Below are 10,226 nucleotides of genomic sequence, written 5' to 3' on the forward strand. Positions count from 1 at the left end.
TATTTTAAAAAAACTAAAATACCCCTTTAGGATTAATTTTAAGGATAAACCACGTATCAAACTGGTATTCAAAAGTTTATATTGCTAAAAAAATATTGAAATATATGAATGCCAAATATACATTCGAAGATTTTCATCTTTAAACTTTGATAATTTTACTCCAAGTAAATTTTTTGTTAAAAATTAAAAAAAAAAACAATTTTAAAAAAATAAAAAAAATTAAAAAAGTCTTGTGGTCAAATTTTGCTTCGATTTTTGCATTACATTCTAAATCCAAATTTTGCTTCGACTTTTGCCTACACATTCTAATTTTACAATTGTTTTCTACTCTCCAAAATATTTTTTTATTTATTGCAACATATACTGCAAGCAATATTTAAAAAGAGTTGTCTAAAATAGTAAAAAACAACACTTGATATTTGTTGCAAGGAAATTAAACAAGATTGTTGCAACCCTTTCTTTAACCAATACACTATAAGTGTTCCCTTTGGTCAATTAAAGAACACGTAAGAAGCGTTGTTTTAGTCAATTAAATAGAAAACCTTTATGATATTCATATATTACACTTGGTAAGAGTTGCTTTTAATCAAAGGTAATGGCTGCATCTACAAAGTCCCCCAAAAGTCTTGCCTTATGTCCAATAATGTTGTTATAGATCAAAGACAATCTTTTCTCAATCTTTAGACAATACTTTTTAAATGTTGTCTCAAACGAAAAATATCAGTGACTTATTAGCTGAAAAAATGTAATCATAATAATGGTCACATTTGTTGCATATATAAAACTTTAAAGCATATTGTTGACACGTTCATATTCTACTAAATTTGGTGAATATTCCAAAAGCTTCTTTTAGTGTTAACTTCTTGAATGAGCATAACCCTGATCTCTTCGTTGACATCATCACTACACTACAAGAAAATTAGCCTTTTGTCATGCTTTTAAAGTGTGTTAAGAAGTGTAAAAAAGCGTAGCAATAGCTTTTTGTCACGCTTTTTGAGCTAGTGGCACACTTTTAAAAGAGACATATCTGCAAGCATGTTGGTTGTTCTATCGCCACATTTTTGTTGATCTATTGGCATAATTTATTTTTTGCCACACTTAAAAATGTGGTCGTATGTATAATCTCATAGCCACGCTTTTAAAACGTGATACAGCCACACTTTTAGAAATGTGTCCATTGGTTTGGCTTTGGTTACGCTTTGAAAGCATGTCGATAGGGGACATACAGCCACGCTTTCTTAAACGTGCCTAAATGTGAACCTATTGCCACGCTTTTAAAATGTGGCTATATCCTTATCAAATTTTAAAAAAAATACTATTATGGGTAGAATTTTTTTTAGATTTTTCTAATACAAAATAAACCTGTTTTCATACAAAAGAGAGGTTAAAAATTCATTTTTCATTTATTTGATTTACATGATTATGTACATGTTACAAACATTTGAAAAAGAAGAAAAGAAAAGCCATGACTATGATCAACCTCCACTAAGCTTTTGCTATCCGGGGTGACACCTTAAGAAATAAGTACTTAGAATTAGTAAAAGGAAAATTTACAATTCCATCACAGAATGCTAATAACCTGATTCTTAGATATCAGTATCACAAAATTGTCCATCCATTCTGTTGTGAACAGCTTTCACCACGGCTACTCTAGTCGCCATAGCAACACTGTTATCACTTATTTCCATGCTCAAAAGTGGTTTTTTCATGTAACCTTCAATTTTCCTAAGCACCCCCTCAAAAGCTTATGAAGATGCCAGGGGAAGCCTAAAGAAAATCTCAATTCCCACCTGCAAATGCATATCCAGCAAGGCAGAATTAAATAAATAGAATCAATCATCATAACGTCATGCAAAATATATTTAAAAACAATGTATGAAAAGGAAATGTTTTTTAATTGAGTTTGAACTTAATTATCCATAACCAAAGCACTGTTTATATAAAATCCAACATAAAACCAACTACCTTACCTTTTTTTCCTTTTTGCCTTTTTGCATTTCAAATGATATAGGTAATTAACTCCTTAATAAAATTAACTATATATTAAAAGCAATGAATTTTGTTTGCAATACCTTGAAAAATGAAAGAAATTGGGTGGTCGTTGGCTGAAGAAAGAAAAATAAAATAATATTAAATGTGGAGTCTAAATAATAATAATAACAACACATGTGTGGCTTCACTACTAAAAAAAATTATTTTTAGTGGTAATTTATTTGTTTTTAATGATAATGAGTTAAATATGAATAGTTTTATTTTGCCTCTTGTTATTTTATAAAGAAAAGAATAAATTAATTGTTAATAGCCTTGTTAAGAGATACTTTCTGTATGTTAAGTACCAATTACGATTCAAATCGGATCATGATATCGTTAGTTTCTCTAAAATATATATATATATATACCAATTCATATTTCATAAAATTAAAAATAGCAAACCATTTTTGTTTTTTATTTCTTTTCATACACTAGTTACAGTCTCATTGTCATCTTTGCCTCCATATCATTAGTAGTGTCGCTGCCATCAATCCCACCATAGCCACCACTAGTAACAACAACAACAACCAATAAGACAATAACAATAATGTCTTCCAAATTGAAGACAACATCGTCCGATCTGCGAATTTGCGGCTTTTATTACGGCACACAATAATATAAAAATTGCAAACATAATACTATCAAGCTTTATACTATCATAGCTAATACTTTTTTACTTTATTATAAACGGAACCTCATTCGAAGGTGCTTAATTGCTTATAATTGTTTTTAGATGAAAATGCAACCCAAATATATATTGGTATGTGACATGTTGCTCAAAAGAAAAGAATTTGATTTATACTTTACCAACAGTTACAAATTTTCATGTTGAATCTATCTTCGCATAAACAAATAATTATAGACAACTTTGTCTAACTTTTCTCTCAATTAATAATATATGGGCCAATACCTTATTTTGGAGCTAAAAAAACTAGTAAAAAATAACACAATCATATATTTGCAGAGATAGATATATAATTAAGAATATCAGATGGCCACACTGCGAAGAACAACGGTTTCAATGGTGAGACCAGGACCAAAACCAAAAAGCACACCCCAATCAAGTCCTTCACCAGTGGTTTTAAGTCCTTCTTCAAGAGACTTCTTCCTCATCAAATCCATGATGAAGAACACACATGCGCTTGACATATTACCATAGTTGCTAAGCACATCTCTAGTAGCTTTCATTTTTTCTGGTTTCAAGTTCACCTTCTGTTCAACTTGGTCCAAAATTGCACGTCCACCAGGGTGTGCAATCCAAAATATTGAGTTATAATCAGATATACCCAATGGATCAAAAGCTTTACTGAGCGCGTCGTTGATATTTTGCGAAATAATATCAGGAACACTCTTGTTAAGATAGAATGTAAGTCCAACTTCACGAAGGAGACCACCGATAGCTCCATGGCTGCCAGGGACAAGTTTTTGATCGGTCGAAACAATCTCAAAGAGAGGTTTCTCAACCTCTGGCACAGGATCAGAACCAATGATAATCGCAGCAGCTCCATCTGCAAACAATGCTTGTCCTACAAGACTATCCATGTCTGTCTCACTAGGACCACGGAAAGTGACTGCGGTATTCTCAGAACAAACAATAAGAACACGAGCATCCTTGTTGTTTTCAGCCAAGTCCTTAGCCAAACGAAGAACAGTGCCACCAGCGAAGCAGCCTTGGTGGTACATCATGTACCTCTTGACGCATGGGTCGAGCCCTAAGAGTACAATGAGTTCGTAATCAACGCCAGGCAACGCAACACCGCTGGTGGTGCAGAAGATCAAATGTGTGATTTTAGACATTGGCTGTCCCCATTCTTTGATGGCCTTGGTTGCAGCCTCTTTTCCAACCCTTGGTACCTCCCTGATCATCATATCTTCCCTTGCATCCAACGATGGTGCCTTGTATGCACACATGTTAGGATTTTCTTTCAGTATCTCTTCCGTTAAATACATATGTCTGTTTTTGATCTGTGTTCGTTCACCTGAAATAATAATGTGTAATTCGTATCTATCATTACCTTTGATAAAGTCTAGAAATTGAAATATATAACAATAATAATGTTATTTTTGAGTTATTTTCGTAGTGACTTAAATCTTTAAGTACTATTTTAATATATAGTTTATCCAAATTTGTAATTATAAAAGTAATGTTATTATTAAATAATTATAATTGTTAATATCAAACGGTGAATATGATATGTTGTATAATATGTTAATTTTACATTATAGTTAATTTAAAAGTAAAATGATAATTTTTTTTCATAAATATTAAACAAAATAAAACTAAAACACTTAACAAAAATACATACAAATGCGCTGAAATTTCTTCTTGAGATCAGTCATGTGCTCGCTATTGGTTACTCTAAAATAGTAATCAGCATATGTACTCTGATCAACACAATTTGATGGATTTGCCGTGCCAATTGCCAATACAGTTGCAGGGCCTTCTGCCCTTTGAACGTTGCGGATCTCACTCACAGACACCATCTTTTCTTAGCTGTGTTTTTTTGAGAGTAAAGCTTCGCTATGTTCTTTGGGAGAGCAAAGCTTATTAGCTATGTTGTTTGTTATTTTGGTGAAGACTTAGGCACGGAGTGGGGGGATATTTATATACATCAGATTAGGGGCATATGTGGAATTAAATGGAGGAATTATTGGAATATATATAAAAAGTGCTCAACAACTCAAAGTATAGTAAATTCGTAATATATAAAATGTTCCTGGATTCAAAGCGTCAGCAGATGTATTCTGACTTCTTCGTTGTTTTATTGTTTTACTTTGACTCTGATTGATTGTGCATGTATCAAGGTATATTTTATTTTATATAGTGTAGTTTTAGTATAATTCATAATATTGTCAATATTGTATGTGGATGGCGGCTCAGATTGTTGTCTTAATTCTTTAGTGATTTATGTATCTATTTTTTTTCTTGGAAGAATATAATATTTATCATGATACTATTTTTTTTTAATTTAAACTGATAAAAAACACAAATAATTATATTTTTAATAATATTTATCATTCTTTTGTATCTGATAAAAATATAATATTAGTTATTGCATAATATTAGAGAGATAATATTTAAAATTATTTTATAGAATATAATATTTATAATTTTATGATGGTTTCAGTGGCTAAGAAAATGGGGTTGAATCTTAGCCCTCTTTTTGCTTGCTAACACTTTGCTGGACTTAGAGGAGACTTTTCTGTTTTTAGCTCGTCCCTAGCCACGAGACTTTTTCATTTTGTCTCGTCACTTGGCACGAGACATTTTTGGATTTTGCTCCTGTGCAGTAGAAACAGAAATTGAGTAGGAGAGAAGGAAGATTACACCCAGATATATCCTGGTTCACCTGCTAAGTGCAATGCAGCCTACATCCAGTCTCCATCACAACAATGATGGAATTTCACTATAATCAACTTGATTACAAACTGTAAAGTGCTAACCCAACTTACAAGGGGATTCCCACAGAATCATGAAACACAACATAGATGAACAAAGGAACTCTAAGACATCTATGGCTTTTTCTTTTAATTTTGCACTCTCTGCCTTTTTCTGCTCTATGGCTTTTTCATACAAACCTCACTATTTGCCTTTTTCCATGAGACTCAAGACATGACAAAATTAAACAGAAAAATACTAAACAGAATACATTGAAGGAGAAGAGAAAACTGTTAGCTCAGGTAGCTCTGAGAACTCTGTGCCTTGCACTCTCAAATTTTCTCCTTGCTTCAAACAGTGGTTGTTCACTCTTTTTATAGAAAAGGGAAGCCTCCACACTTGAAGCCAAAACCCAAGCTTAACTTCTTCTTCTCGAAGAAACAGAACCAGTTCGGCCACATAGAGAGAGAAGAGATAATCATGCAAAACCCAACATGCAAATACCTCTAGTCCTTCCTTGGTCATCACTCTTCATCAATCCGAGCTCTCCATCCCTGGCTTGCTCTCCAAGATGGATTTCTGGCCCTTGATGCTTTATGGTGATGATGGCTTCATCTGCTCTAATCTCTGCCTCTTCCATCACTTCGCCACTCTAGCTACTTCCTGTGGTGGTTGAGCAGAATTAGAGACAAGCCATGCCTCCAAGAATCTCACCTTGCTGGCCGAATCTTCTTCTTCCTTTTTTAGCATGAAAAGCTCAACATTACCTTACCAAATCTAACCATATTTGGTGAAAATCTCAGCCACAGCTCATTTTTATTTTAGTATAATTTCTTGCCATCATTGTGATGGTCTTGTAGAGTGTTCTTCCTCCACCTCGGTAGGTCCATTTTGCTTTCATGGTTTCCTGGTTAATGACCGAAGAAGAGAAAGAGATGGATGAGAGAGAGAGGAAAGAGAAATTATGAATAGTGGTTAATGAAACAAAAGATAGAGAATAAAAGTGAAACAATTTTCCTTTCTCTTTTCTGACAAGCGTGTAGCCTTGGTGCTTGCAATCAAATCAATTTGTTAATTTCTCTCTTATAGTTCCCATGCAATAAATGATAGTTGAATGTAATTTGAAATCCAACACAAGTTTGAATTTTTGGATCCGTTGAAAGCAATTTTGCTTTCTTTCTTCATTGTTTTCGGATCATGCATGAGGAACTAGCATCACATATAAAATTAGGCTTAGTTGCAACAATCATTTAATCTGGCCCAATTAATAACATTTGCTTTCCTGATGAATTTTTTTGGATCAAGCATTGAACAAATAGGAAAGCTTTCTTTGGGCTTGTAGTAATAAAATTTATTTTGGCCCAACATCTATTATAACCATTCAGCCATAATGTAGGAAACATTAAATAAGGCTGATTGCAAGTTTTGTTTTGGGCTTGCTGCAATTCATTTATTTTCGGCCCAATTAAAAACCTGCACAGCAAAATTAATTTAATTAATATATCAATCAAAATTAGATTAATAGTTTTGCTGTTAATAATGTTTGATCATCATCAATTTAATTTAGAGTTTTTCAAACTCATCAATCTCCCCCTTGATGACAAACATTATTAAAATTAAAATGGAAAGAAATTTAAAAATTGAGTAAAGAATACTCCCTTTGAATTTGAATTTCTCCCCCTTTCAAATTGTCACATGGCTCCCCCTCAATATATGTCTTTTTTATTAAGGGAAGCACTAACCTGTAACAATTTAATCAAGCTTCAAGTAACAATGTTATTCAACATATAATTTTTGAAATGTTGAATGCTTGATTTATGAGCAGAGTTTGGTGATATACAAAACTCATTTGTTATCAATAATTTGATTATCTGCTCAAACATAATCAAATAGAAATAATTTTGATGTTCAAATTGGTTTAAAAAATATTTTTCAATAAATCAGAGCAATCATAGTTATAGTAGGAAAAATAATTTTCAAGCAAGATATAATCTTTCCAAACACAGCAATTATTTCCATTAAAAAGAACTGCCAAAAATAAATCCAACATAAAGCATTTTATCAAGGTAATTCAAATGTATCATAAACACAGAGAACACAATTTACCAAGATAAAAATCAAATGATGGCAGCAATGTATTCAAAGCAATATTCAGAGCAGATGCAAGCAGATGCATCAATCAAAACATGATCACAATTAAAACAGGTACTTCAATCAAGCATCAATCCTCTTTAACATGAGTGATCATGAATTCTCAAGAGAGAATTTCAACCACTATTTTCCAATTTCAATTTTCAGCCATTCTCCCCCTTTTGTCATCAAAGGGGCACCTGCAAACATAATTTATCATAGGAAACAAAATATGCCAGATATAACCAAACAGAACATAGTATCACAGGGTATCTCACAGTCTTAGCAGTATTCAACACAAAACAAAGAAACAGATTGAGCCTAATTTAGCCAATATCCTAAATAACCGAGTGTTTAACAGAGTATCACAAGACAAAAGTATCCATACAATCAATCAAAAGTTCAAACAGGAACCAAATAACACCAGAATTCACATAAGACATCAGATAGATTGTACTCCTGATTCAGAATCAGCATTCTTGTCACCAGCTCCTTCTCCCTTTATGAATGAAACCTTATTCTCAACATCTTCATTTGTTAGATCAACTTTAAAATATTCAAAGATGCAGGTGAGAAACAGTCCATATGGAATATTAGGCCTTTTTGAACTTTTGACAGATTTCCACATGTGCCTTATCATAAGGTATGCAAATGATATTTGAGATGAAGTAACGAGAGCAAAAAGGACAAGAAAGTCAGACACTGTTACCCGATATCGTGGACCACTTTGTGGTATGAGAACATGAGATATGATCTTGTAAAGAAGAATTGTCTTATCTGGACCAAGTTCTTTGAGAGTTGGTGCCGTACCATCCATTTTGGAAAGATTTTCGCAGGTGTGATTTAAAGCCATCTGGTAGGTGATCCCAACCTGTGAATCCCATTTCTTAGACATGTATGCTCTTGGTCCTTCTTCTTTGTAACCTAGAGCCATTCCAATGGTTCCAGTATCAAGAATGATATGACTCTTCTTCACATATGAGTGGATTGTGCCATCAATAAATCTCATGTTGGCGTAGAACTCACGGACTAAACCTGGGTAAACTGGCTTCCGGATGTGAAGCAGAGGAGTCCATTGAAGATTATCAAACAGAGAGGAGACACTGATCCCTTTGTTGGGGAGTGAGTCTAGGCTGACTAGATAAGTAGCACAGAGATCGCGTTCTTTCAGAACTTCATTGTGGAATTCATGGGAAACACATGAGTCGAACCTAGATGGATCATAGTGAGAGTGTGACATATGAAACTTTTTCTTGAAATCCCATGACTCCAAATTTGCTGGCTCCTTGGTGTCATTCAAGGCAATCCCTTTAAACCTCTGAATGCTCTTTTCGGGAGTGCCCTTCTTGTTCATGATAATGAGAGTGAAAGGGTAGGAGATGAAAGAGTGAGTGGAACCAAATTGAGTGAGAGAGGATGGATGGAATAAATGTTAAGTGAAGGAGAATATGAGAGAGTTAATGCACAAGGTGGGTGGTTAATGACCAGGGGTGGTTTCCAAGAGTTTAAAAAAGGTGGTTTCCTTGAATCAAGGGATTAGTTGGAAGGAAAAGATATGATTTGACAACATGCTTCTTCCAACAGGATATGATAAGACAATTTTGAGATTTGATTTTCAAAAGGTGAGAAACTTAACAAAATGGTCAGAGTGGGGTCAAAGAGATTTTATGGGGCTCATGAGAAACAAAGTCTGCGCAACCTCCCCCTTAATCATAGCTCCTCCAGCATGCCTTATTTTTATCTCGTCCATTCCTACGAGATAAAACTGAACAGAATCAGAAATTCACAAATTTTCAACAAGGCTTAAATCAATCATTCCCAAGCTTTTTCTTAACAAACAGAATCTATCTTCACAGAGGGGTTTTGTAAAAATATTAGCAAGTTGTTCTTCAGATTTTACAAATTGAATATCAATAGTACCCTTTTGTACATGCTCCCTAATAAAATGATATTTTATTTCAATGTGCTTAGTTCTTGAGTGCAAAACAGGATTTTTTGAAATATTTATGGCACTCATGTTATCACAGAACAAGGGTATACTATTGATTTTTAATTTGTAATCTTCCAACTGTATTTTTAACTAAATCAATTGTGAACAACATGCAGATGCGGATATATATTCAGCTTCAGCTGTGGATAGAGCCACTGTGACTTGTTTTTTGCTTGACCACATGTTGAGTGAGTTTCCAAGGAAGCAACACATGCCGGAAGTGCTCCTTCTATCCACTCTATCTCCCGCATAATCTGCATCACAAAACCCTACTGCACAAAAGTCATCAGATTTAGGATACCATAAGCCATAATCACATGTTCCCTTAATATATCTAATGATGCGTTTAACAGCCGATAGATGGGATTCTTTTGGGTGAGATTCAAATCTTGAACATACACCCACACTTTGAACAATATCCGGTCTAGAGGAGGTAAGATACATTAATGAACCAATCATTCTCCTATACCGTGTTTCATCCACATCTTTGCCATCATCATCTTTTTCAAGTTTATTGTTTGGATGCATTGGTGTTCCCATTGTTTTAGAATTTTCTAGGCCAAACTTTTTGATAAGTTCTTTTGCATACTTTCCTTGGTGAATAAAAATACCACTAGGAGTTTGTTTAATTTAGAGGCCAAGAAAGAAAGTAAGCTCTCCCATTAAACTCATCTCAAACTCACTAGTCATGAGTTT

The 10,226-nt window shown here is 33.7% G+C and overlaps 1 protein-coding gene across 1 annotated transcript; it reads right to left on the reverse strand.

Annotated features, from left to right (window-relative positions):
* Positions 1 to 2,866: 2,866 nt before the first annotated feature.
* LOC130973202 (stilbene synthase 3) lies at positions 2,867 to 4,622 on the reverse strand. The gene is made up of 2 exons (XM_057897641.1): positions 4,338 to 4,622; positions 2,867 to 4,010 (listed from the first exon to the last, which is right to left on the reverse strand). The coding sequence occupies exons 1-2, from the start codon at positions 4,513 to 4,515 to the stop codon at positions 3,019 to 3,021; spliced, it is 1,170 nt and encodes a 389-aa protein (XP_057753624.1). The 5' UTR covers positions 4,516 to 4,622; the 3' UTR covers positions 2,867 to 3,018.
* Positions 4,623 to 10,226: the final 5,604 nt, after the last annotated feature.

Source organism: Arachis stenosperma, chromosome 4, assembly GCF_014773155.1.
Source record: "Arachis stenosperma cultivar V10309 chromosome 4, arast.V10309.gnm1.PFL2, whole genome shotgun sequence".
Classification (NCBI taxonomy): domain Eukaryota; kingdom Viridiplantae; phylum Streptophyta; class Magnoliopsida; order Fabales; family Fabaceae; genus Arachis; species Arachis stenosperma.

Bases quoted from the DNA above. Each gene is read 5' to 3' on its own strand.
- LOC130973202 (XM_057897641.1), bottom strand. From the start codon at position 4,515: ATGGTGTCTGTGAGTGAGATCCGCAACGTTCAAAGGGCAGAAGGCCCT. The intron at 4,011-4,337 runs GTATGTATTTTT...TTATTATTTCAG, and splicing joins GAAGAAATTTCAGCGCATTT to GTGAACGAACACAGATCAAA.